This window comes from Ceratotherium simum, chromosome 4 (genome assembly GCF_057802395.1).
Source record: "Ceratotherium simum simum isolate JZ-2026a chromosome 4, ASM5780239v1, whole genome shotgun sequence".
Classification (NCBI taxonomy): domain Eukaryota; kingdom Metazoa; phylum Chordata; class Mammalia; order Perissodactyla; family Rhinocerotidae; genus Ceratotherium; species Ceratotherium simum.
Genome location: NC_141903.1, coordinates 4,478,650 through 4,505,250, shown reverse-complemented (window position 1 = coordinate 4,505,250; position 26,601 = coordinate 4,478,650). Strand labels below are relative to the sequence as shown.

General features: G+C 54.3%; 1 protein-coding gene and 1 pseudogene across 8 annotated transcripts; one reads left to right on the top strand and one right to left on the bottom strand.

Moving 5' to 3' along the window:
- The first annotated feature begins 937 nt into the window (after positions 1 to 937).
- Positions 938 to 2,162, top strand: LOC101391578 (mitochondrial import receptor subunit TOM7 homolog pseudogene; annotated as a pseudogene).
- A 2,363-nt stretch (positions 2,163 to 4,525) lies between these two features.
- On the bottom strand, positions 4,526 to 21,260 carry RNF44 (ring finger protein 44). 8 transcript variants are annotated; one of them, XM_087429385.1, is made up of 12 exons: positions 13,970 to 14,478; positions 13,731 to 13,737; positions 9,900 to 10,051; positions 9,525 to 9,714; positions 8,949 to 9,116; positions 8,357 to 8,530; positions 8,105 to 8,266; positions 7,901 to 8,025; positions 7,547 to 7,634; positions 7,338 to 7,459; positions 7,104 to 7,203; positions 4,526 to 6,908 (listed from the first exon to the last, which is right to left on the bottom strand). In XM_087429385.1, exons 1-12 carry the CDS (start codon positions 14,185 to 14,187, stop codon positions 6,846 to 6,848), a joined length of 1,569 nt encoding a protein of 522 aa, XP_087285511.1. In that variant the 5' UTR covers positions 14,188 to 14,478; the 3' UTR covers positions 4,526 to 6,845. The 8 variants fall into 8 exon arrangements, with proteins under 8 accessions (XP_087285511.1, XP_087285508.1, XP_087285507.1 ...); XM_087429382.1 differs by lacking the exons at positions 13,731 to 13,737; positions 13,970 to 14,478 and adding an exon at positions 21,144 to 21,260 and having other exon boundaries at positions 8,949 to 9,134; XM_087429381.1 differs by lacking the exons at positions 13,731 to 13,737; positions 13,970 to 14,478 and adding an exon at positions 15,278 to 17,644 and having other exon boundaries at positions 8,949 to 9,134.
- Between the last annotated feature and the right edge of the window lie 5,341 nt (positions 21,261 to 26,601).

The following is a 26,601-nucleotide window of genomic DNA, read 5'->3' as shown; positions in this document are numbered from 1 at the left end:
CGTCCAGGAAGTTGTAGGTTGCCTGGAGGGCGTGCCTGGAGCCTGGAGGGGGAAGAAGAGACTGAAGGGAGGTCTCCATTAGGGCTTTTCGAAAGTGGCTTCTCTGACCTGGAGAATGCAGGAGTGGAGACTACAAAGCTATCCTGATTCTCCCATTTTCTACCTGGGCCTAGACTGGGGCATCTCTGAGCCTCTGTTCTTCCAAATGGAAGCCGAAAATAATAAATACCTCAGGATGTTGAGGAGCAAATGAAACACTGTGGTTTATAAGGTCCCCTGGGACCTAGCCCCTGCCCTCCTCTCCAACGTCACCTCTCCAACGTAACCCGTGCTCCTGCCCAAACTCATGCTTGCCTCTGGGCCTTTGCAAATTCTGTTCCCTCTCTCTAGAATGCTTTCTCCTGACTCACTAATCTCAATGTCACATCCTCTGAGACCATCCCTATGTCAGGATGCCCCGCCCCTGTATTTTCCTTCATGTCCCCTGTTATAATTTGAAATTATTGTTTACTTGTATATTGTCTGTCTCTCCTGGAATGCTAGCTTCTTGGAGGCAGGAAGTTTGTCTCAGTCACTGGAGTTTCCCAGGCCTAGAACAGCACCTGGCTTTGGACAGAAGCACTCTGCCAATTTTGCTGAATGAATTTATTTAGCACAAACAACATGCCAAGACCCCACCAGGCCCTGAGAACCCAGTGGCAATTAAATTGCCCGTCTAGAGAACTCTGCAAGTTCTTCCTGTCAGTGTAAAGGCTGAGCTCAAAGGACATTGAGGGAAAAGCAGTGAGACAGTCCAGTCCCGGAGCTCTGGGCTCCTCTCTCCAAGGGCAACTTGTGGTGTGTACCCCTCGGAAAGATGTTGCCTGTTATACCAACCATTACTAAAATAAAGACACCCATCACTGCCAATTCATTCATTCTTCAAAAAATGGCCCCTATGGGCCAGGCGCTGTTGTCGTTGCTGGCAGGCAGAGCTTCCGATAGGAAGAAGGTGAGCAGAATGACCTCCTACCCCCACCACTGCCACGCCTTAAAGTAAGAGAACTGCAGCCCAAAGATGATTGGATTTTAATCTGATTCATAATGTCGGGTCTTTATCCAATTTCCCGCAGACTTTTTTTGTTTTAACTTTTTATTTTGAAATAAATATAGATTTATAGAAAGTTGCAAAAATATTACAAAAAGGTCTTAGGAACCCTTAGTTTCCCTCAATGATAATATCTTGTTTAAAAGCAGAAAATTGACATTGGCACAATCCACAGATTTCCCCAGTTTTACATGCACCCATTTGTGTGTGTGTGTAGTTCTGTCAATTTCATCAAGTGTAAATTTGTGCAACCACACCCTAGTCAGGATACAGAACACTTCCATCATCACAAAGATCTTTCTCCTGCTACCCCTTTATGGACACACCCCCACTTGTTGCCCATCCCTAACTCCTGGCAACCACTAATCTATTCTCCATCTCTCTAATGTTGTTATTTTGATAATGTTATATAAATGGAATTATATGTTACCTTGGTGATTGGCTTTTTTCATTCAGCATAATTCCCTTGAGATCCATACAAGTCATTGTATGTATCAATAATTCATTCCTTTTTATTGCTAAGTAGTATTCCATGATATGGATGGAGCACAATTTGTTTAACCATTTACTCATTGAAGAACATTTGGGTTGTTCCCAGTTTGGGGCTATTATGAATAAAGCAGCTGTGAACATTTGTGCATATGTTTTTGTGTGGACTCATTTTCATTTTTCTGGAATAAATGCCCAGAAGTGCAATTGCTGGGTCATGTAGTAAGTGTATGTGTAGTTTTATAAGAAACTGCTGGGCTGTTGCCATGTGAAGCTGAGCAAAGAGGCCAAGCAGAGGCTGCAGCAGCTCTTCAAGAGCAGCCAATCCGCTGGGCTTTGTTCTTCTCATGGTTTATCTGGGATTTAAGAGGCATGCAGATCCTGGAATGCCTGATCCAACCATTCTGAGCTTACTTTGGGGATAAAGGACTATTTGGTCATTGGATTTGGAAGCAATCAATGGACAGGAACAACATGGAAGGTGTGTGCTACGGCTGGGATAAGAGATGGGACATCGTTCAGATGTTCACCAGTTGGATGGTACAAGGCTCTTACTACACAGATGCATGTATGGCAAAGTGGAACCTCTGCTGACTTTTTTTTTTTTTTTTTGTGCTGAGGAAGATTCTCCCTGAGCTAACATCTGTGCCAATCTTCCTCTATTTTGTATGTGGGGTGCCACCACAGCATGGCTGCTGACAAGTGGTGTAGGTCTGCGCCTGGGAACCAAACCCGGGCCACTGAAGCAGAGCACGGCAAACTTAACCACTAGGCCACAGGGCCTGCCCCTCTGCTGACTTTTTTATTTTTATTTTTGTTTTTGTGAGGATAATTGGCCCTGAGCTAACATCAGTGCCCATCTTCCTCTATTTTGTATATGGGATGCCACCACAGCATGGCCTGATGAGCGGTGCGTAGGTCCATGCCCAGGATCTGAACCTGCAAACCCCGGGCCGCCGAAATGGAGCATGTGAACTTAATCACTATGCCACTGGGCCAGCCCCCTGACTTATTTTTAATAGACTGTCTATCCCTCTGCCAATACCACACTGTCTTGATAAAGGCAGCTCTAGAGTAAGTCTTAAAATTGGGCAGAGCAATTTTTCTCACTTTATTCTTGTTCTTCAAAATTGTCTTGACTACTCTAGTTTCTTTGCCTTTTCAAATGAATTTTAAAATAAGCATGTATATATCTCAAAAAAAACTTTGCTGGAATTTTGATAGAATTGCATTAAACCTACAGATAAATTTGGGAAGAAATAACATCTTTACAGTGCCGGGTCTTTCAATCCGAGACATGACACATTTCTCCACCTATGTAGGTCTTTGATTTTTTTTCATCAGTGTTTTGTAGATTTCAACATACAAGTCTTGTAACGTTTGGATAGATTTATACATGTGTATCATTTCTCTTTTAAGTGATTGTAAACAGCATCCTTGTGTTTTTGATTTTGAATTCCTTGTGTTCATTGCTAGTTTATAGGAATACAATTAATTTTTGTATATTGATCTTGTATCTTATGACCTGATGAACTCATTTAGTTCTGTTTTTTTTTTTTTGGTAGATTCTTTGGGATTTTCTATGTAGATTTTCATCACATCATCTACAAATAGGGACAGTTTTATTTCTTCCTTTTCAATTCCTATGCCTAATTTTATTTCCCATTTCTTGCCTTATTGTGTTGGCTAGGACTCGCAACACAATGTTGAATAGGAGCGGTGAGAGTGGATATCCCTGCCTTCTGCATTTGACAATGTTCTCAGACTAGAGCCCTCGGCACTCAGTTGCTACCACTGGTCTAGTCCACCATGTCCCAGTGTGCTCCAGAGAATGCAACTTGAACCCTGCACGTGGCCAAACAAGCCAAATGCCCACACTTGTATCCATTCCTAGAGATTTACAATACATGTCAGCACAGCCAAGCCTCAGAGATGCTCTGCAATACAGGCTCTTGTTAGCTTCAGTGTGGAATTTCCCACTTATTTTACCAGAGAGCCCTTTTTTTGCACAAACCCTGTTATGCCCCCACAGGACTCTCTCTGAAACACACTTGGGGAACCACTCAATGATTCTATTCCTTAATTTGCAGATGATCTCAAGGTCAAAAGGGAGGTGCCCTGCCCCAGGCCACAGATAGTGGCATCACAGAGACACAAGTTCCCAGTTCTGACTCCAGCTCGCTGCTCTGCTCCAGACCATGTTGCTTTGACGTGTAACAAGCCCACTGATATCCCTACAGCATCATATGCCACCCGGCATGTCACCTGTCTGGTCCCTTTGCTGGCTCTCAGGCCCTTTACCCCACCGAGCCTGGGGTGAGGGGCTCGAGTTCACATAGTGTGAGTGGGGCCTGTGTGTGTGGGGGTACCGGATGCAGGCTGAGCCCATCATGCTGTCGTAGCTCCCTTATGGCAGCAAATGGTTCAGGTATGGACACACAACCCAGGTGGGTCTAACAAGACTTCCTCCCAGAAACTCTCCTAGAATTCCTGGGATAAGTGGTTTTCCCACGGAGATGATGCTCAACTAGGGGTAACGGAGCTAGAGCCACCACGAACCACCACATAGGAACAGCTCCTTCACAATGAATTTGTCAGATGAAGGGAGACCTTGTTCCTTACGACATGCCTGAGCCCGATCCAGTCATGCTGAGGCAGAACCCACCTCCAGGATTTCAGCGGCAGACCAGTAAGTGACACTTGCCTCAGACCAGTTAGGGGGAGTCCTGTCACTTGCCAGCAGAATCCTGCTTCATTGTCGTGTGAAGCAGACGGCCCAGAACAAGTGATCCGTGAACAGGCCTGGCAGAGCCCTCTCCATCAGGAGGTGCTCATTCCCCCAAGGTTCCACAGCAGAGAACCATCTTTTCTGCCTGCCTCGTGCCCGACCCTCCTCGCTCCACTTCCCACCAAAAGAACACAGGCAGCCAAAGGCAGCTGGGGCAATACTTGATATACATCATACGTTTATTAGTGAGTATCCCTCTGAAATCAGCAACAATATTAAAAAAAATAATGATTGCACTACTTGGTCAAGCAGAACTAGCAACTTTCATTTTAAAAAAAGTACAAATCTGTTAAAAATTTCAATCAGTATACACATATATATAATACAACATACTAGTTATGTTAAATGCTACAAACCAATGTGAATCCAATGGAATGGAAAAAACCACACATTTAAGCTTTAAGAACCATTTTTTTCTCTATATATTAGCATTTTCTCAAATACATATATGGGAAAAATGAGGTAACTGTAAAATGTGCAAGGAACAGGGCCCCCAAATTACATATATTTATATATATATGTAAGTATATATATATAAAGAACCTTTCTAACACAGAACACAGGTGCTGGGCCCAGCCAGGGCGGGGGATGGTGCCCACTGTCATGCCTAGGCCAGAAGTTGGTAAATAAGAGTAAACAATGACAAGCCCCCACCACAGAAAATCATTGGTAACATGGCATCTATAGCAAGGTCGGCAAATCACAAACATCCTAAATAATTGTTTTATAAATCTTTTTTAAAATTATTTTTAAATGTTGTGTTTCCCCCCCAATAGCTGCTCATTGGAATCATTGCTGCAGCCGACACACAGCCCGAGAACCTGTTCCCGCCTGCCCCAGGAACCATAAGGGTTTTGAAACCCTGTTGTTGGGGTGGGAAAGGGACGGGGGTTGGAGAGGGTGGTTCTTTGTGTAAAACATGTGGGGTTTCAACACTGCTATAAATATAGAAAGGTCACCTGCAGTTATATACAGTAAGACTTTGGGTTCTCCACGGGGTGGGGCCAGGCTGATGGGGCCCCATGGCAGGCGGGGGGAAGCCAGGGCGCTGCGGGGAGAACGAGGGTGGTTGGAGCATCCCTGAGGCAGCAGGCGCCAGGGGCTGCCTGCTAGGATGTGCCGGCCCCACACGCAGTTCGTTCGGGCAGCAACCCCAGCTGGGGATGGGGAAGGAAAGGAATGGGACCAGGAAGGGAGAGGGTTCGAGTTCAGCCAGATCCTGCAGGGGACTCCTCCAGACCTTGGAGAGCAGGGCTCAGGCTGGGAGGAGGCCTCTGGAGGTGGGGTCCACGCCCGCCCTGGTCCCTGTCCTCCCGGGACTTCCTTGGAGGCGACTTGCCCAGGCAGGTGGGAGCCGGACCCTGGCTGGAGAGGGAGAAATGCCCTGAAAAGCGTAGGTCCCGGTAGGCTCTGGGGATGTGTGCAGTACAGTGCATGGCAGTTATCAGCTGAGCACAGACCCCCCAACCCCGCCCCTGACTGCCAGCCGCCCGGCCCAGCCCCAGCCACGCACATGCATGCGGACCAGGCGGCACCACCGGACCGTTCCTGGCCCCCAGGGCACTTGGTCCTGGTTGGTCCCTAGACTCTCCCCAATTTAAACCAAAAGAAAACAAGTTGTTTAAAAATCCACACCCCCAAATCCTACACGCGATTTTTGGGCCAAATGAATAAACAAAAACCGCTGTTCCTCACGTTCATGCAAAACGACAGGGAGGGGAGATCAGGCCTGGGTCTGGCCCCGCCACTGCCAGAGAGGGGTGGCCACCAGGAGCACGGAGGTCGCTCTCCTCAGCATGGCCCAGGCCCTCAGGATGCATGCTGCCCAGCGCAGGGCCTGCCGCCCATCTGCTCGGTGGGCTGGCTCTGATGCCCTCCAGCCTGGGGGCGGGGAGGCGGCTGGAATGTTGTGTCTGGGGTGAGGGTTCCTTAGGCAGCCAGAGCCACCCCTCACAGCAGCCTGGGCGGGACTGGCTGCCTGAGTCTGTTGGGGGTCAAGGCAGGAGGACCCAGGCCTGGAGCTCAGGCAATGGCCTCATGCCACCATCTGTCCAGGTGCCTGTCAGTGCCACCCGGGCAGAGAGCACACCATTTTAGTGCAAGAGACCAGGCCACCCGAGACAGTGCTCCCTTTGCCCATCCTGGGGCCAAGGATCTCCACCAGCCACACCGGGAGAGCGGACCCCTGGCTCCCGGTGCGGGCAGGACAGGAGAGAGACCCGTGGGCGGACAGGAGGGAGAGCGAGTCAGTGACACACAGGCAGCTCCGTGGCGGTGGACTGGCAGGCAGACTGGGAGAGGAGTCTTTGGAGCTTGGCAAACGCAGGAGCTTATTGCAGGGGCCTCCTCGGGGCTGACCCTGGCACCAGCGCTGGAGATGCAGGCAGAAAGACGGGGCAGGCCTGGGCTGCTCCCTCCCCGTCCTCCCTGGGTCCCCATTTCCAGAGCTTCGGGCAGGGTTCTCCTGGGCAGCTGTGGGCCTCACTCAGCCTCCCTGGGCACCTCGGAGGCGTCAGCCCGGCAAATGGGACACGTCCGGTTGGCCTGGGGGGGCAGCCACATATCAAGCTCCACCCTGACCTGTTCCCCTGCCCACCTCACTCTGTTCCACTGCCTGGTAAGGACTCAGCCCCCTGAATGGGGCCAGAACTTCTAGAGGCTGACAAGGATGAGGAGGGACACCCTCCAGGCCCGCCCTCCCCCTCAAGAGGAGCCCCGGGAGCGGCCTGGCTGCGTTACCTTCAACCACTTGTCGACACACTTGGTGTGGAACTCGTGGCTGCAGGGGAGCACTCGCAGCAGCTGCCGCGCCTCGAAGTCGCTGAAGCAGACGACACACCTGGGAGGAGGGCACAAAGCGTCACCTCCATGCGGACGGCTGAGGGAAGGCCCACTGCAGAGCGCAGGTCCCCTCAAGCAGGGCCCCTGCAGCTGTCTGCGCACTCGGAGGGCAGGAGCTGGGCCAGCACTCACAGCGTCTGCTCCGACTGCCGGCTATCAGGGTTGAAGCGGTATGACGGCAGCTGCTCGATGTCCACTTTGGTGAGGCCACGGGGCTTGGCGTCTCCCAGCCGCTCCGCCAGGTTCAGGAGGGCCTAGACACGGGCAGGAGGGAGGGTCAGCAGCGCCCAGGGCCTGAGGTCCCCCAAGCCCCCACCTCCCAGGACAGGGCTCCATGGGACCTCATAGTTCTCCATCTCCACGTCATCCACGTCGAGATCCAGGCTGATGGTGGGCCCCACTGCTGTTGGTGACATTGGCAGCATCGAGCTGAGGGAGACAGGTATGGGGCCCAGGGTCCAGGTCAGTAGGCGCAGGGGGCACAGAGCTGCTCTCCTGACTCCCCCCATGAAACAACGCCCAGAGCCCTGCACCATTCACACGTGGGAGCCCAGGGCTTGTCCCAGGATGTGGCAGGAGGGCGGGGAGCCCAGCGGAGTATGAGAGAGTGTGTGTGTGGTCTGGGGGGTGCCAGATGGCTTGACAGGCCCCAGGAGGGCAGCACCCGAGCTCCGGGGCAGATGTCTGGTACTTACAGGAAGTAGGGCAGGAAGCTGGGGTAATACGGGGGCGGGGGTGGCGGTGGGGGCGGCGGGGGCAGCGGCTGTTGCAGGCGGTATCTCTGGGCGCTCAGTCTCCGCGGCATCATGTGGGAATACGGCTGCGAGAGGGGGACCAGGTGCAGGTCAGGTGGGCCTGTCTCACGAAGGCCCCAGAGCCTGGGTGGGGGTGGCACTCACCACACCGAAGGACACCTCCCGGGGCAGTGGATCGTGGGGCAGGTAGTGCAGAGGCACGGACGGGGACAGGGCTGGGCCTGGGGCAGAGGTGGAGTAGGTGAAGCTCCCCAGGGGGTGCTGGTCCCCCCGCAGGTCCACGTCGTTGTCGAGCCGCTGCAGGGGCTAGAAGAGGCAGAGGCGGGTCAGCCAGAGTCAGTGACCAGGGAAGCCCCCCCGCCATTCCCCAGCATCGGACCCATGACCGAGACTCACCATACGCGGGTGCTGGGTCTGCAGCGATACAAACTGCCCAAGAGGCGCCATGTGGGTGGGCTGGGGGTGTGGGGCTGGCGGTGGAGGGTGCAGGATGTAGTGGTCACTGGAGATGAGGTGGGGGTAGGCCTGATAGGGCACAGGGAGCTGCTGCATGGTACACGCCTGGATCAGCTGCCGAGAGAGGGGGCAGGGGGCTGGAGAATGTTCTTCTGGGCTCTGGGCTGGGCCTATGCTTATGGTGAGGGCCAGGGGCCACTCCATCCAGCAAAAGGTCCCCAGTGAAGTCCTCTGGACTGTCCCACCCCTGGCCTAGGCCACCCAGGCAGGACATTATGCTCTTAAAGACCACCATTATGACTCTAAGCCATAAGGCACTGCGGTGCAGGGAGGTCCCTGAACCCTGAAATGTTCCCTCACTGTACAGGAATGCAGTGAATGCACGCATGCTCTTCTGGGCAGGGGTGTGGCCTGGAGCTGGGGAGGCGCTCTGACAGCCTGGATGGGGGTCATAAGCTGGGCTCGGTTGTGCCGCTGACCCGTGCCTGGGGCTTTCGGCTGGGCTGGGTAGGAGGCGGAGGCGCTCACTCACCGGCGGCGGAAGGCAGCAGAGGGGGTAGTGCTGCCCACTGAACATCACGGAGCATGCTGGGAGCTGCTGGGCACTGCAGCCAGGGATGTGTTGGCTTGTAGGCAAGGGGAAGCCTTGGGTTGTCACTGTGGTAACTGTGTAGGACAGAGGGACAGGCCCCTGGTGCACCTGTGGGCAGAGAGAGACCTGGCAACTGTAGAAAGGATGCCTGGCCACGCGGCTGCTCCCAGGTGAGAAAGTCCTGCCGGGCCAGCTCCCGTCACTTCTCTAGCTGGGGCCTACTGAGGTACAGACCTGGCTGTCCTCCTGCCCCAGGCCCCAGAGGGTAGAGAGAACCTCTGGGAACCTGGAAGGGGCTTTCAGCTCTACCTCTCATCTACTATGTGGCCCCAGGGAAGATCCTTCCCTTTTCTGGGCCCCAATTTACCAACTTGTAAAAGAGGGCTAATAATGCCTCCCTGAGCATGCAGTGAGTTAACCACGGGGAAATCAGGAATCTAGTGCCTCGGTTTCGAAGACTGGCCTGCCAGAGCCGGGGGGATGCCGCGGGGGGGGGGGCGGCGGTGTGCTGCCTACCTGCTCGTGGAGATCAACCATGAACGGGCTCTGTTGGGAGGCTGGGTGCAGCATTCGTGGGCTCCCGCCGGCAGGAGCCGAGGCTCGGCGCTCCTCTACGGGGAGGTGTGGTGGCCGGGGCGGCGGCTGCTGGGAGGGTAAGCGCTCATCCTGGGCAGGTGGGCCGGCCAGGGGGCCCTCGCGGCCAGGGCTGCACCACAGAGAGGAAGCCCCGGTAGGACTGAGGGGGGCCACTCACTCACAGAGCATGGAGAGAGACCAAAGTTGCTACCCGCTGGGGGAAGGAAAACAACTCAGGGCCCTGTGCCCAGCCCAAGCTGACAGCCCCCGCACCAGGGTCTCTGGGCTCCACAGGACTGGGAGGTTCCTTCCTACCTTCCCCGGAGCTGGCCTGGGGTGCTGCCGGGTCCTGCAGAGAATCGCCACTGACCCACAGGGGCAGAGGGTGGCCACCTAGTCACTGCCAGAGCCCATGGTCGCATCCGGGGTGGCAGAGGGGTGGAGGGGCTGGGCTGGGGCTCACAACCCTAGGAGGTAAACAGACAAAGAAAGTGGGGCAGAGAGCAGTCCAGTCACTTGCCTCATTAGGGATCAGGAGACAGAATCAAACCTCTTCAGTCTGATGCCAGGGGCCACTGATGTCCACCACGCTCCCGCGCCCCATGGGCAGCGGGCACTCTGGGTATGGCCTTCTTGGCACTGGGGTTCAGGGCTGACAGACCAGGGATAGGCTTGGCTTGCAGGGAGCCCAGGTCTCAGTTTCCTGCTCTGTGAAATGGGATCAAGTTCCCCCTGAGGGCTGTGGTGAGTTCAGAGGGCTGGCCATTTCGGGCAAGGTGGCTCCGGTAAGCCTCCCTCAGGGTGGGGTCCCCAGGGCACCCTGTCCTGGGGTGGGGGTCTAAACTTTGGCCTCCAGGCAGATGGGGATTCTGGGGGGACTCCAGTCAGGCCTGGGGCCCAGCTCTCTTTCCACTATTTTTTTTTTTTTTTTTTAAAGATTTTATTTATTTTATTTTTTCCCCCCAAAGCCCCAGTAGATAGTTGTATGTCATAGCTGCACATCCTTCTAGTTGCTGTATGTGGGACTCGGCCTCAGGATGGACGGAGAAGTGGTGCCTCAACGCGCACCCGGGATCCGAACCTGGGCCACCAGCATTGCAGTGCGCGCACTTAACCACCAAGCCACAGGGCGGGCCCTCTCTTTCCACTATTGCCAGGTAAGAGGTTCTGACCTGGTTCTTGCCCTCGGGGGGTTACAGCCCAAGCCAAGTCAGAATTCTTTCTTTCTATAACCTGTTCCCACAGTGCTGACCCAAGTGTCACATCATCTACTCTTCAAGGAAGATACCGTTAGCTTCATTTTACAGAAGAGGAAACTGAGGCTCAGACAGAAGGGACTTGCCCAAGTGTCAAAGCTGGGAGCTGGGCTGACCACAGCCTCCACTGTCCCGTTACCGACAGGAAGGGGGTCCACCACAAGGGCTTCACGGGAGTCCATGAAGGAAGCTGGCCACTGCTGGACACAATCAGCACAGCCCCCAAGGGGATGGGGCTTGCTGAGAAGAAAGGGGAAGCAAGAACCTCAGGGAGGAAGTTGAGTGGAAATGGGGCAGGGCAGGTCTCCCCCCAGCTAGAAGCTGGGGGTCCAGGTGGGGGAAGTTGGGGGACCGTTCATTAACTTGAGAGGTTGGGATGAGGCCCTGGCAGGGAAAGCTCTGGAACCTGTCAGGCCCGGCAAAGCTGAAGGGTGCATCAAACAGGACCAGCCCTTTGCTGTTCCTGCCACAGGGAGGCCCCCCTCCACCCCTTCTCCATCGGACAAAGTTCCTACGCATCTTGATACCCAGCTTTAAAAAGAGTAGCCTCCTGAAGACACAGCCAGGGAGGCAGCACACTGTCTCCTTAACACCTTGTTCCTTCCTGCTAACAGTGGCAAGAACATTTCCTCTGTGCTGGGCCTTACAAGCCTGGGCCCTAATGCTCAAACGAGCCTGCAACAGAGGCCCTTCTCCACTCGGACAGCACCGGCCAAGGCCACACAGGAAATGTAAGGGCCGGAATTCACACTTATCCCACCCAATTTAGGCTTGGGCACTTGGCAGTGGGGTGGGCAGGGCCCAGTGACCAGCTTGTGTCCAGCACAGGGCAGGCCTGATGTGGTAAATGCGCACTGGAGAGCTGATCACATAGACCCAAAGCCACAGTCTGACAGCACTGAAGTTAGTGCCCATGATTAAAAGATGAGAGATTACATAAAATCTGGCTTTTCCTGGGGAGAGGGAAAAGCAGGAGTCTGCTCCCACTGGGATGTTGTTTCTGCTTGGCCCCCCTCACTAGGAGCATGAGCTTCCTTTCCAGGCCACCCTAGGCCCACTCCCGCCCGCCCACCAGAGGTGACTGGGTTTGTGATCCCCGGCATGGGCCAAGGGCACATCCTTACACACATGTGTACACATACAGCCTCCCTGATTCCTGCTGACAACCCAGCCCAGCAAACAAGGGCCAAGAGAGACTCAGAGGAAACGCCCAAATACTAAACAAGACACTCCTGGCCCACTCAGACTCTCTGGAGCAGAATCTTTGGAGAGCTGGAGAACAAGGGCACCTGCATTTTTACCCAATCCCCAGCAGTTTCTATAGCACAGCCAGCCAGGCTTGGGAACCTCTGCTCCATCTGCTCTCAGAGGTCCCGGGAGCCCACGGTCCTGCCCATGAGGAATATTAACAACCACAATACTTCCCTTGTGCCATCCTGATGAGCCCTCACAGCAGCTCTCAGAAGTAGGGACACTGGGGGTCAGGGAGGTGAGGTCCAAGGCCAGTCAGCAGGAGCTGTGAGGGCACTGGGACACGACCCAGGCAATAGCCTCAACGCTCCTCTTGTGCCAGGCTGTCTTGCTGAAGTCTGGGGAGTGTCAAGGTTTGGGGGTGCAGACCCCACAGAGACCCAGGCCCATGGGAATCTGCTCTGTGGCCAGCCCCTTCAGAGACACCCACTCCTCAGGAAAGGGAAGTGGCAAAGAGCTGCGAAAGCAAACCAGCCGACAGAAGGGCCTCCGGCTGTGAAGGATGGTGCCAACGGTGACGGCGTCAACCCTGCATTCTCACACGTGACACCCTGACTTCTGGCCAGAGTCACGGCTGAAGATGGGCACGTCACTTCCCCTCTCTATGCCTCAGCTCCTTCATCTGTAAAATGTGAACAGCCCAACACCCACCTCCCAGTGGACCGGCGAAGATGCTCAAAGACCACGGCAGAAGGGATCTGGAAAGCTTAGGTGTGACTGATCATTGTTGGAAAATAAGATAGGCTGACCTCCAACCCCACCTCCCAACCAGAAACTAGGTGCCACTTCAAGCTCTGCAGGAGGCAGCTAGGAAATATGCCTTCCCAGGGGAATACCCCAGCTGGCAAGGGAGGGGCCCCTGGTTCTTGAAGTCCTACTAGGCATAGAAGTGGCACAGAGGGGTCACACCCACTTCACAGTTGAGGAAACTGAGACCCAGAGAAAGGAAGTAACTTGCTCTAAACCACAAAGCCAGAGAGGGATTGAATTGGTCCTGGCTGGCCCCCCAGGCCCAGATTCCGCCAACCCCTGACTCTCTCATTAGCATCAATAGCCCCAAGAACTACCTAATCCCAACTCTCTATTCCAGGTCCTAAAGGAAATGGGGAGAACTTTCTTTCAGGCACCTGTGACTAGCTCTATTATGGAGAGAAGCAAGTGAGGCCCAGAGTTGAAGCTAGCAACTTGCTCAAGGTCAAACAGCAAGGGTGGCCAGGTGGCCACCCCTAACTGCTCTGGCTGTCCACACTCCTCTGTGGTGTGCTCTCGAGGAGCTCTGTGTAAACCGGTCTCCAAGGTCCCATCCCTAAACCCAATCTCAGTACCTTGCCCCTCCCCCTCCCCCAGGAGACAGCCAACTCGCTATTTCCAGTGCCCGAAGCACTATCCCCATCGCGGTGCAGGGTGCCCCTGCCACATCATTTAGACCTGGAGGCTGTTTGCTGCAGCAGGGGCTGTTTTCCCAGATAAGCAAAGTCAGCCCCTGAGAGCATGAGTAGACTCAGGCAGGATGAGAAGCCCACCTCCCTACTTCCTCCTCTTCCTCCCCCCAAAAAAGAGGCAGGCTAGGCCCAGCACTGCCTGGTGGGCATGCAGAGCTCCCCAACCTATGATGCTTGGAGGCAGGTGAGGGCAGGACTGCTGGGCTCAGAGCTAGGAGTCCTTGGCTAGTCCAGAGTCTCCAAGTGACCTTGGTCAAGGAAATCTCTTTGCTTCTGTGAGCCTCAGTTGCCACCACTGTAAAATGGGGGTGGAAGCCTCTCCTTCCCAGAGCGCCCAAATAAAGCCATAAGAGACACGACGCAAGAAAGCAGGTGGTCACATTAGTGGGGAAGAAAACCAGTGTCCCTGAGGGGCAGGCTCCTCCTCCACGCGGGCCAGGCGCAGGTTGCGGGACTCTGGGGAGATTCCTCAGCCACCCCTCCCGGGGGATGGGGACGGGGAGCCGAGGTGCGGGCGTCAGCCCGGAGAGGGGCCTCCCCCCTCTCCCTCTCACTCCTTTGTGCCGCGCTCGGAGGGACACGGGGGGCGGGAGGCCGGACTTCGGCTTCGGGGCCAGAGTGCTGTGACTTTAAGAGCCGAGGATCCCGGACCATGTGCTCGGCGTGAGACAAAAGCAACAACAAAGGAAGTGGCGGCAGCAGGGGGAGAGGGCGGCTCCTTCCTCTCCAACCGCAGCGCTCAGCCTCCGGAGTAGGGAGACTCGGCCTGGCCTTGGGGGGTGCCGGGGTGGCGGTGTCCCGATTCTAGAGGTCTCGCCGTCCCTCTCCGGACCGCCCGCCATTAACCCCTGCGGAGCCAGCTCTAAGATCACAGCCCCCTGTCCCAGGGGAGGGAGGCAGGAGTTCCAGGGATGCGGAAATCGGGAGTTGGGGGCTCTGGCCCCGACTCACCTTCAGCCTCCTGGCCACACGTTGACTCCTTTGTTCCCGACCTAGGACGGCCAAGCTGAGCAGGGGGCTGAGCGGGGAGCTGCCTGGACCCTTTAAGAGCCCCCGCCTTGCGGAACAATGTGCTCCCCTCCCCACCCCCTGGTCCGGGGGCAGTCCAGCTCCTTCTGGGGCCCTCTCTCTTTGTTGTCTGTCCGCCGCTGTCTGCCTCGCGAGGCCCACGCGCGGTCAGCCTCTCTCGGCCCAGGCCCTCTGGGAGCGGGAGGCGGCGCAGGACGCAGCTAGGTTTGCGCAGCTGCCTGCAGCTGGCCCTTTAAGAACTGTCCGCGGCGGCAGCGGAATGTAACAAACCCCACATTTGATTCACAACATTCGAAGCGGCGGGGTCGCGCGTCGGGCGGGAGGGGGGGCTCTCGGGAGCGCGCCCGGAGGTTCCGGCAAACAGTAGCTGGCGGCTGCCCCGCCCCGTGCTAAGAGCCCCGCCCCGTGGGGGCCTGAGAGCCAATCATTCGCCGCGACTAAGCACGTGATTAGTGGGCCGCCATATTGGAAGGCAGACTTTTTTTTTTAAACCTCCTTCGTGCCCCAACCTTCGCACTTAAAGCGACTGCAGCCATAATAGGCAAGGGGCGGGGCCACATGGCCTGACCTAAAGATGGGAGACCCCGGGATGGGCAAGACCTATCGGGGGTAACTCGAACTTGCTATGCAGGATCGCGAACCACTCGCACCTCTGAGGCTCAGTTTCTCTGCCGGATAATTGGGTCCCACTGGGAGAGCCGCAGCCCGGACTTACTGTGTCTCGGTCCCCTCCTCGGGGACGGGGCGCCGCCTGGGACACTGAAGTGCAATGGGGCTGACCTTCGACGGGGCGGGGGCGGCCTCTTAAGCCAGCCCGAATGTTAGGAAGGCTCTAACAGCCTGGGCCGGCAACCTCCCCGGAGATGACGTCAGCCCCAAAGCTACTGAGCCGCGATGACTTCATGCCCTGGCCGCCCGCATCTCCGTGTTTATACTACGCGGCGGCTTTAAAAAGCTGGGACAGCCTGGATTGCCCAACGGACCAATAGCGGGCAAGCTGCAAAGGAGTTAACGCCTGCCGGACAGGGGGATTGGTCCTGCGCGGGCTGACGTCACAGAGGCATTTAACCGCCCCGCCCCCAGCGTGGCCCTGGAGAGGGGCGGGGAACAGTTTGAGGCTTGAGCTGCAGTGGTCCCGCGCTCCTGGCGCTGCAGTTGGTCTCGGCCGGGCCTTGGGGAGTTTGGCGTCCACGTGGAGAGCTCCCTGCCTAGGGGGATTGGGGAACTAAGCCCCATGAAGTCTTTAGTTTTCTACTGTACTCCTCCCAGCAGCTAGGAGACGAGGGATTACTACAACCTGCCCATTTTACAGACAGGTAAAGAGGATCAAGAGGGGGTCACTCACCCCAGGTCATACTCCAGCTAGGAAGTGTGGCTGAGCAGGTATTTGAACCCAAGCCAAAGCCGAGCTTCGTTCCCCTTTGCCTCGATGCCTCCTTGGGCAGACATTATACAAGTAAGGTATTACCTCCACATCGATAATTTAAGCAAAAAAAAATCAGTAATACGCTAAATATCCAAGAGCTGGGAACAGGCCAAATAAAGAATGGTGTATGCATATAATCAATAACTGGACTCCTCCGTACGGAGCTGCACTGACACAAGGCTACCTTCACGACAGTCCTAAACAAGATGCCAGCGCAAAATGTTAACTATTTGTTAAATCTGTGTAGTGGGCTGCTGGGGGTGGTGTCATTTTCTATGTTTCTTTGGTATATTATATAATCCCAAATTTAAACATAAAAATTGAAAGCAAGTGCTGAACAGAGTGTAACAGTATGTTTCAATTTTTTAAAAAACTGGATATACACAATATGTGCATAGAATATTTCTGGAAGGATATACAGGAAACTGATTAACAAATGTCCTCAGGGAGAACTGGAAGAGAGCAGTGGATCAGGAGGATAGACTTTTTATTGTATATGCTTTTGTACTTTTTTTTTTTTTTTTGGCGAGGAAGATTAGCCCTGAGCTAACATCTGTTGCCAATTCTCCTCTTTTTGCTGAGTAAGATTGGCCCTGGGCTAACATCCGTGCCCATCTTCCTCTACTTGATATGTAGGATGCCTGCCACAGCATGGCTCGATGAGCCGTGCATAGGTCTGAGGCTGGGATCTGAACCTGTGAACGCCAGGCTGCAGAAGCAGAACGCGAGAACTTAACCACTACACCACCGGACCGGCCCTACATTTGCTCTTTTTAAAAAACTCTATACTGGGGGCTGGCCCTGTGCTGTAGCGGTTAAGTGTGCATGCTCCGCTGCTGGAGGCCCGGGGTTCGGATCCCGGCCGCGCACCAACGCACCGCTTGTCAGGCCATGCTGTGGCGGCACCCCACATGAAGTGGAGGAAGATGGGCATGGATATTAGCTCAGGGCCGGTCTTCCTCAGCAAAAAGAGGAGGACTGGCATGGATGTTAGCTCAGGGCTGATCTTCCTCACAAAACAAAACAAAGCAAAACAAAAAAACTCTATACCATATAAACTACTGAAAATTCTAAAGAAAATTACTGTAAAAGTGTATGTTTTAAGTCTTTTGAGCCATAAAAACTTCTGTTCCCTTAGAGTCAAAAATCCCCATTCAGGAAAGATATCCAATGCAACCAATCCAGAAGGAAGTTGAGGAACACACATGCCATCAGAGTGTTGTTTAGCCCAGCAACAATCTGACACTGCACTGTGGCTGTGTGGCAGCAACACACAGTGACTGAAGATGGTACCCAGGGGTTGTCTGCAGATCTCCAGGCACAGGAGATCAAGTTCATGATGCAGTGCTACAGATGTTACCTGGAATGCCAAAGTCTACCCATCACAGTTAAAACTACGTGTGCCTGAGAATAAATAGGGATGTACCGGTGATGCCTTTCTCTAAGCCTCTCCCTATATATCCTATATGCCTTCCAACCTTTTATTTTTCCCACTATGTAAAAGCAATTAGAAAATCCTCCCCACATTCAAAGGTGCCTACATTTTTAAGACCACCCCATGCTCACCTGTGTAGGGATAAAACCTGCAACAGCTCCCTACTGCCTGGCCTTGGGGGCTGCACTTAACAAGCTTCCCCCACCAAACTTTTCAGGCTCACCTCTCCCCAGCCCCTCTCCCACAATCATGGCAGTGCTCCCTCCAGCCTTCCCTGCCTGCCACCTTCCTGCCTTTGCTCAGCTCGACTGCCTGCCTGGGATGCCCTCTCTCTTCCTTTCTACCAGTCCATTCCTCTTCTCCGCTGTTTGAGGCTCTGCTCCCATCTCACCTCTTACAGGAAGCTGTTTGTGAAGTCTTCAGCTTGTACTGAACTCCCCCAACTCTGAACACAGGGCTAGATGCACCCCGATCTTCACTTCATGTCATTTAATTTGCACACAGCCCTGTCACAATCGTTCCATGTCTCAATAAATCCCTCCTGGCCTGGGGGATTCAGCATTTTTGAATGCACTATCGTCCAGCCTTCACAGAGAAGCAGACACCACAGGGGTTACCAGCCACATTTTACAGGTGAGGATCTGAGGCCACACAGTGAGAACAGTACCTTACCACTCCCCACCCTCAGAAAGTGACTCTTCAGCCACAATCCAGTTACCAAGCCTCTGACTGTACCTTTCTTTCTGCCTAAAACATCCTCAACACCCCCTATTCACTTCTGGCAAAACCCTGCACAACTGCTGGGGCTGAGCTCACAGGCCACCTCCTCGAGCCTCCCTGACCTGTCCTCTGGCGGTCTGCTGCTCTGGCTTCTTCAGTACAAGCAGGACTGTTACCCCACTGCCTCCGGACAGCAGCACGTATCCCCATAGTCTGCTCCCGCGCCCCCACGGGGCCTGGCTCACACTGGGTGGTGGACGCCCAAGTAAGGGGCTCTGGGTTTGCCTCTCACCCCAGATGCTACAGGGCCAGGAAATCCCTGCCCTGTCTTCTCTCATGCATGCCCCTCTGCTTTACTCCCCTGGGAAGCCGTTAGCAAATCCCCACAGCCCCTCAGGGATCCCCCAGAACCAGAGGCCAACAGCACATCTCTCCTGACCTGAAAAACCTTCCTGGGCATGTGCAGAATCATTCTGGAGCAAGTGGGAAGGAGGCTCAATTTTATCCAATTTTCCAGAGAAGCCAGAAATCTGGACTTGCCTGTGAAATCCCCTCTAAGGTTCACCAAGTCTTAGGCCTTAGAGCCTCAATGTGGGAATGTGGCCTGCACACCTCCCATGTGCCTGCTCCTCATCAGGCCACCCCACCTCACCCCAAGCCCTGTCCCCTCGAAGGCAGGCTGTTACTTTCATCTGACAGAGGGAAGTGGCTCAGGAAGTGACTTCCCACAGATCCCGGAAGTGTGGCCCAGTGGGCTCCAGAAACCACAGGTTGGGGTAGCTTACCATTGCCTAGGCATCTGCTGTGAAGTTCTGTGGACAAAACGGGGTTCTAGGGTCTCCTGCATTGTCTGGGCAAATCCCAACCTGATCATCGTCTCACTGGTCCTCCCAATGACCTAAGAGCTAGGTACCAGCATGTGCCCCATTGTACAAACGAGGATACTCAGGCGAGAAGGGCTATGACTCACCTACCATCACACAGCCATCCAGGAGCAAACCTGGGATCACATTCTAATCTCACATTAAGCTTGGTTCATGCAATGCAAAGCCCAACACAGGGTCCCCAAGAGCTGCCCAATAATCCAAAGCACAGACATCCCCAGGGCAAGAGGAGAAAGACCACAGAGGCTCAGGGACTAGTGGGTGGCTCCAGACCACAGGGTGATGAGTGGCAGAGAGGGATTCGAGTCCTGGTTCCTCCAAGTGCAAAGCACTGGATGCTACATTCCGGCTTCCCCCCAAGGCCACCGCTGCAGGAGGTGGGAGGGATTCTGCTTGGGCAGGAAGAAGGCAGGGTCACCTGTTCCACTTGGGCCCCGCCCTGCTCCATCCACCTACCCACGAGCCTGGACAGCTGCTGCCACCCTCTCCCCCTCAGGGTCAGAGAGTACCCCACTCCTTGCTTCTAAGACCCCTCAAACTCTCCTTCAAAAAGGCAGGGCCCAGTAGCCTTCCAGGCAGAACACAGAGATTGAGGGACCAGCCAGGGATGTACAGCACATCCCAGTGGAGCCAGCTCAGGAGTCAGACCTCCCAGCTGCCACAGAGCCTACCACTAGGGGGCAGGGTGTTGACAGGCCCCCTGCCAAGTCCTCTCTGCTCAGGGCAGGCCTGAACACACCACCCTTGCATCTGAGCCCCAAGCTTTGGCTCCCCTAAAAAGCAGCAGCTGTGTTTGTGCGCATGGGGAGGGCAGGGTGTCTGTAAAGGTGTCCCAGGTCTGGGACTCAGGTCTGCAGTGCCCTGGCTCCAGCTCTGAGACCGTGGGTCAGGTGTTTGGCCTCTCTCCGCCTGTCTCTCCTCTAAAACCAGGACCAGATAACGACGCAGCTGACAGACATGCTTCCTGAGCTCTGAGTGCGCAGCACTGCTGTTGTCTCCCGTGGGCCACGGAGGGGAAGGAATACACCGACGGTTAAACACAGACCCTGAGGCCAGCCTGCCCAGGCTGGGACCCCGGCTCCGCCTCTCACTAGCTCTGTGACCCGGAGGAAGTCACCACCTCTGCGAGGCTGCTGGTCCAGGGGTAGAACGGGCGAGCACCTACTCCGGCGAATCCGCAGTGGCTCTCACCGTGTGCATCTTTGGGAGAACCCGCCCGACTGTCTCGGTCTGGTTCTTGCACTAGGTCGTGTGAGCGTTGTGGGTGTGGTATTCGGAGGAGCTCCCCTTTCTGAATCCCTCCCTCCTGCAGTTCTCACCACTGGAACTCCCAGGGTCTGCAGGGGAGGGAGGAGGTACCGTCCAGAGATGAAAACCGGGGGCTGCAGGAGCGCGGCACCTAGCCGACCCAGGGACATGAGCCCAACCAGATTCCCCATGTTCTCTCCATCTTAAGTGTCTCTCCTACTCGAGGGCCAGCTTCCTGACGCTCCTCCTGCCCACATCGCCCTCCTGACCCCCGGCACCAGCTCGACTCGGGCTTAGTGGCCCTCAGGCAACTGCAGCTGTCTGACCTTGGGCAAGACACAGACCCTCTCTGGACCCCGCGGCGTTCTGACATCCTGAAAGCAGTAACGACAGCGCTGGGGTGCAGTGGTCTGTTTCCCGGACCCACAGCCGCTCCAGGGCAGGGCCCAGGGCACTCTGGCTCCCCAGAAGCTGGCACAAGGAGCGCTGGAAAATGTTTGGGGCGGACGTGACGAGGCCAAAAGACTCCAGCACCTCTCCGAGTCTCTGCGCGGGACGCCTGGGCCCCAGCTGAAGCCGGGACCCGAGGGGGCTTGCGATTGGAGCATGCGCGGGGCGCGGGGCACGCTGGGACTTGTAGTTCCCCGGGGTTGCCCAAACTGGGGCACTTGGACCCAGCGGGTGGACAGGTAAGCGGAGCGGCTCTGGCTCCGGGTCCCGGGACAGCGAGCTACGGCCCTGCCGACGCAGGCAGAGGCGTCGCTGGAAGTCCCTGCGCTACTCTGCCAGTCCGCGGCCCACCCTGTCGTTCCGTCCTCGCTGGCCCCGCACCTGCGGCGCCCGGCGCAGGGTCTGGGTCGAGCGTTACCTGGGGCCGCGGCGGGGCTCCACCCCCACCGGGCGGCCGGCGCGTCGCTCCCGCTGCAGCCGGGGTCCCGGTCCCGCTGCGGCCCGAGCGCCGCCTGCCGCGGCCCCCGCCCCCTCGCTCCCCCCGGCCTCGCGCAGTGGAACCGTCCGCGGACCTCACCACGCGGGCGCGCGCGCCACCGCGCGCGCGGGGCCCACGCTGACTGCGCAGCCTCACCCCCAGCTCCCGCGAGCGTAGGGAACTACCAGGACTGCACCAAGCGCCCTGGAGCGGAGGGTGGAAGGGGGGGAGCGTCTTTCGGCCACGCCCACGTAGCGTCTGGCGGCAAAGGGCGCGCAAGGGCGAAGCGCCCTGGCCTGGCTTCCGAGTCGGCGACTTACTGCCCGCGTGACCTTGGACAAGTGACTGACTCCGTCTCCTCGTCTGTGAAATTGGGAAAATAATACGACTCCGTGGCCGTTCAAAGAAACTTTGCTTCCCGGAGAGTTTGTCTCCCTCCCCCAGCCTCGGATTGGGGGCCAGGGATCGATATGCAAAGGCAAAGACTGGGTCAGCAGATCTTGGTTCCCCTCTTTGGGCCGTTTTCTGAGCCTTAGTTTCCTCGTCTGCGAAATGGGAGCAATGATAACTCCTTCGGGAGGTTGAGAGACTACAGTGACAAGAGGACGCGTTTGCCCATCGCTAGGGCCAGCCTGGACCAGAGCATGGTCGATACCTGCTACGCCCCGGCATCCCCAGTCCCAGAAGGCATCTTCGCCTCCCCGCATCCTTTGGCTTATTAGGCTAGCGAGGACTACAACTCCCAGCGTGCCCCGCTCCGGCCGGGTCATGCCGGGAGTTGTAGTCCCTCCACACTTACCCTCCCTGAGGCTGCCCCCAGAGGACGCCTTCTCTCAGTCCGGGCGTTGGCCTGTCTGCGGAGGGCTGGTTAGGCCCCTGCCTCGAAGCTGACTTATTTTTTAAAGCTTCCATTGTTGAGCTGTTACCGTGTGCCAAGCAGTATACTAAGTGCTTAACATGGATTAACTTGGTTATTCCTTAAAGTCTAACAACCGGAGAGGGAAAATTATTGAAAACTGAGGCATAGTAAGGTGAAGGGATTTTGCTAGGAAGTGGCGGGGCCCAGGATTCCTACTCAGGGTTGACATCTAGAGCCTGCCTTCTGCCTCACTCTGGTTCATCCTTCAACACACATGTGGGGTATTTTGTTGTTTATCAGAACTACGTTAAGGCCTAATTTAGGGTATACTTTTACAGATATACAGTAAAATGCCCAAATCTTATGTGTATAGCTTAGGGAATTTTTCATAAATGTTTACCTCCGTATAACTAAAACTGTGGTCAAGATCTGGAAAATTTTCATCACTCCAGAAAGTTCTTTCTTGCCCCCTACAAGTCAGTCCCCTCCAGACATAGCTATTGTCTGGTTCCTGTCATTATAGATTAGTTTTACAGTTTAGACTTCGTGTCAGTGGAATGGCTGGCTGTGTAAATGCTGCCTTCTTTCCCTCAGCATCATGTTTTTGAGATCCAACCTGTTGTGTGTATTAGTAGTCTGTCCTTTTTTCCCCCAGCTTTATTAAGATATAATTGACATATAACATTGTGTAAGTTTAAGGTGTACAATGTAATGATTTCATATATGTATATATTGCAAAATGTTTACCACAATAAGGTTAGTCAGCAGATCCTTCACCTACATAATTACCATTTTGTTGTTATTGTCTTGGTGAGAACATTAAAGCTCTACTCTCATAGTAACTTTCTGGTATAAGATACAATATTGTTAACTACAGTGGCCTTGCTGTATGTTAGATCCCTGGAACTCATTCATCTTATAATTGAAAGTTTGTGCCTTTTGACCAACATCTCCCCGTTTTCCCACCCCCCAGGTGGTGGCAACCACCATTGTACAATCTGTTTCTATGTATTTGACTTTTATTTTTTTAGATTCCATGTATAAGTGAGATCATATAGTATTTATCTTTCTCTGTCTGGCTTATTTCACTTAGCAAGATGCCCTCTAGGTCTGTCCATGTTGTCGCAAAAAAAAAAAAAAAAGATTTCATCTTTTTTATGGCTGAATAATATTCCATTGTATATATATTACCACATTTTCTTTTCTTTTTTCTTTTTTTTTTTTGTGAGGAAGATTGGCCCTGAGGTAACATCCATGCTCATCTTCCTCTGCTTTATATGGGACGCTGCCACAGCATGGCTTGACAACCCGTGTGTCAGTGCGTGCCCGGGATCCGAACCCACGAACCCCAGGCTGCCAAAGCAGAGCACGAGCACTTAACCGCTTGCGCCACCAGGCTGGCTCTACCACATTTTCTTTATCTATGCATCCATTGTTTCCTTGTCTTGGCTTTTGTGAATAATGCTGCAGTTAATGTGGGGGGGGGTGCCTTTTTATTGCTGAATAGTATTCCATTGTATGAATGTACGATAGTTTTTGAAACCCAATCCTCTGAATAAATGATGTCTGAGTTCCAGCTGCTTTGGTCTTTCAGTTCCCCCAAGGGCCAGGCTCTTCCCAGAGTGGGGCTTTGGACACACTGTGTCCTCTGCCTGGGCTTCCTTTTCCTTGCTCTTGGCCTGGTCTCTCACACAGTCTCCCTCTGTGGGGGCAGGCATGTCCACCCCCCCCCCCACCAGTGCTCAGAGCCAAGCACAGTGCCCGGCACAAAGTCAGCATTCAGTCGCTGTCTGTTGAATGAACATACAAGTGGCAGGGGGCCCAGGAGGGCCTTGTGGCATCAGGTCACATTCCTAGGGGGCTCAGAGGCATTATGTTCCATCTCAGAGGTCCACTAACTGGACTGAAAGAAAACAGCCACATGATTATTTTACTTCTCCCTATTTTCCTGATGTGGACGCTGAGGCTCAGAGATGGAGAGTGGTTCGCCTTAGGTGACACAGCCAGGAAGGGACAGAGCTGGACTGTGAATCTATGTCTGCCCGGCTGCAGTGCCTGCCTGTGATGGTGGTGGTGGGGAGTGATTGGAAGAACCTAAGGGAAGGCCCTGGGGGAGCCATCCCAGAGCAGAGAGAGGAAGCAGGGTCTGGTGCTCCTGGAAGTCAGGACCGGTGGAAGTGGCCGGGGCAGCTCTCAACTCAATAGAACACAGACAGCTGGGGCCATGGAGTGGAGGCCATGGGAAGGAGGTGAGCTCCCCATCACTGGAGGTGTGCAAGCCATGGCAGAACAGCCAACCACTTGGAAGGGGTCCTTTAGAGGGAATGTGTGCTCTGGGAAGGGGCTCAGGGGACAGGGGGATGGGGAGGAATCGGTCTTGTGGGTCTCCAAGTTCTTTCTAGGGTGGGGGGCTGTGAGTCTCTGACACCAAGGGGCTGTTCTTGGGCTGGTCCCTCAGCTATAAAACAGCAATGAAGGCAGCTTGTACTCTGCAAAGCCATTGCAACGTGGAGGACTGATGAAAAGTTGAGGAGGGACTGGACACATTCACAGCAAAGACCCCCCCCTCAGCCCGGGCTCCCCAGGTCACCTCTGGAGCCACATACTGGTTGGGGGAGGGGAGGTCTCCAGATTGCAGAAGTGGCAGCTCCGAGACGAGTGACTTGCCTGATGTTACACAGCTAGTCAGAGGAAACTGAGGACTTGGTTTCAGCTTGATCAATGTCTGGGCATGTGGTGGTGCACACAGTAGGTTGCTAGCAAAGACAGGCAATGAGAACTTTTTCTGATCAAAATTTTTAAAAACCACACGCCTAACACAGTGGCTCTGAGTCACTTCCTCATGTGCACATCTCTCTATCCCTTGCCCTGTGCTAAGGGCTTTACTGCATCACCTCCCTGTGTCAATGTTTATAACAAATCTGTGAGTCGGGTTTTGCTGTTATGCCCATTTTATAGATGAGGACATTGAGGCTCAGGGAGATGAGCTACCTTGTCCAAGGCCCCCATCTAATAAGTGGTGGGGAAGAGATTAGGACTCAGGTCATCTAAGTTCACATCCTGGCCTCTTAGCCCCACTTTCTGCCTGGCAACCCGCTGCTTGCTGAGGCTGACCCCAGGCCTGGCCTGTTACTCAGACCTGGATCATCACAGCCCAGAGCCCAGTGACCTGCTCAGGCTGCCTTGTGGTAGGTAGACAGGTGCCCCTTGAGATGGGCAGGGCACCATCTGGTCACACATGGCTCGTCCAGATGCTGTCCAAAGGTCTGGGCAGGCCAGCACACGCCCTCCGGGGGCCAGAACAGTGACTCAGAGCTGTTGGCCCCAGCAGTCAGAGCAGGGACAGAGAGGAGGGCTGGGCAGAGAGACCAGGCTGGTTCCCTGGGTCTGGGGCAGACCTGGAGCCTGGAGCCTCGGGCAGAGTCGCCTGCTTCTCCTCCTACAGTTAGTCCACCAGCAGTTCCCCCACGCCACTGCAAAAACTAGCACGCGTTGAGACTTGACTCTGTGTCGGGCCCTGTGCTCGAGACTTGAAACGCATGACTTCATTTCATTCTCATCACCACCTTCTGAGTAGGTTTCATCCATTATCCCCAATTTACAGATGAGGAAACAGGCTGAGAGAGGTTCTGTAACTTGCTCCACCACAATTGAACTCAGCTCCTGATCCCTGAGCCCTGTCTCTCAACTACTATATCGTAATAGTTATGTCAAGTGCCGTCCACCTCCTGCAGCATCCTCTCCCTGGAGACACACAGGAGAAAACGCCTCTCAGGTATCAGAACTCAGAATTGCACCATGGCTCCCAGATCCTGGCTCTCTCTCTGTATGTGTGTGTGTGTGCTTGTATATATACCTTTTTAAATGGATGGATGCTGGATGCTAGACTTAATGGATCCTGTTTCTCTCTTTGCCTCACCTGCTAGGAAACTCAGAATCTAATTCATGGCCCACCTCTGACAATTACCTAGAGTTTCAAGGCAAATATTTAAATATTTTATGGACTTTATTCCGATCTAAATTCTCCTCGTTTTTCTCATTTGTTTTCCCTTAATCCAGGTTCCTTTTGAGCTTGTTGTAGCATATATTTTTTGCAATATTTTTTATTGTGGTAAAGTATACATAACATAAAATTTACTAACAACCATTTCCAAGTGCGCAGTTTAGAGGTATTAAGTACATTCATAATATTGTGCAACCATCACCACCATCCATCTCCAGAACTCATTTCATCTTGTAAAACTGAAACTCTGTGCCCATTAAACCACAACTCCCCATCCCACCTCCCGCAGCCCCTGGCAACCGCCATTCTACTTTCTGTCTCTGTGATTCCGACTGCTCTAAATACCTTATGTAAGTGGAATCATACAGGATTTGTCCTTTGTGTCTGGCTTATTTCACTCAGCATAATGTCCTCAAGGTTCATGCGTGTCGTAGCGTGTGTCAAATTGTTCTTTCTTTTTAAGGCTAACATTCCATTGTATGTATATTCCACATTTTATTTGTCCATCCATCTGTCAGTAGACTCGGGTTGCTTCT

What these genes read in the sequence shown, in the direction of transcription:
- RNF44 (XM_087429385.1), bottom strand. Translation starts at nt 14,187, where the DNA reads ATGGTCCGGGATCCTCGGCTCTTAAAGTCACAGCACTCTGGCCCCGAA. An exon ending in TCTGCTGCCTTCCGCCGCCG is followed by an intron (nt 8,531 to 8,948) that starts GTGAGTGAGCGC and finishes CTCTCTCGGCAG; the next exon opens with CTGATCCAGGCGTGTACCAT. An exon ending in AGCTTCCTGCCCTACTTCCT is followed by an intron (nt 7,635 to 7,900) that starts GTAAGTACCAGA and finishes TGTCTCCCTCAG; the next exon opens with CTCGATGCTGCCAATGTCAC.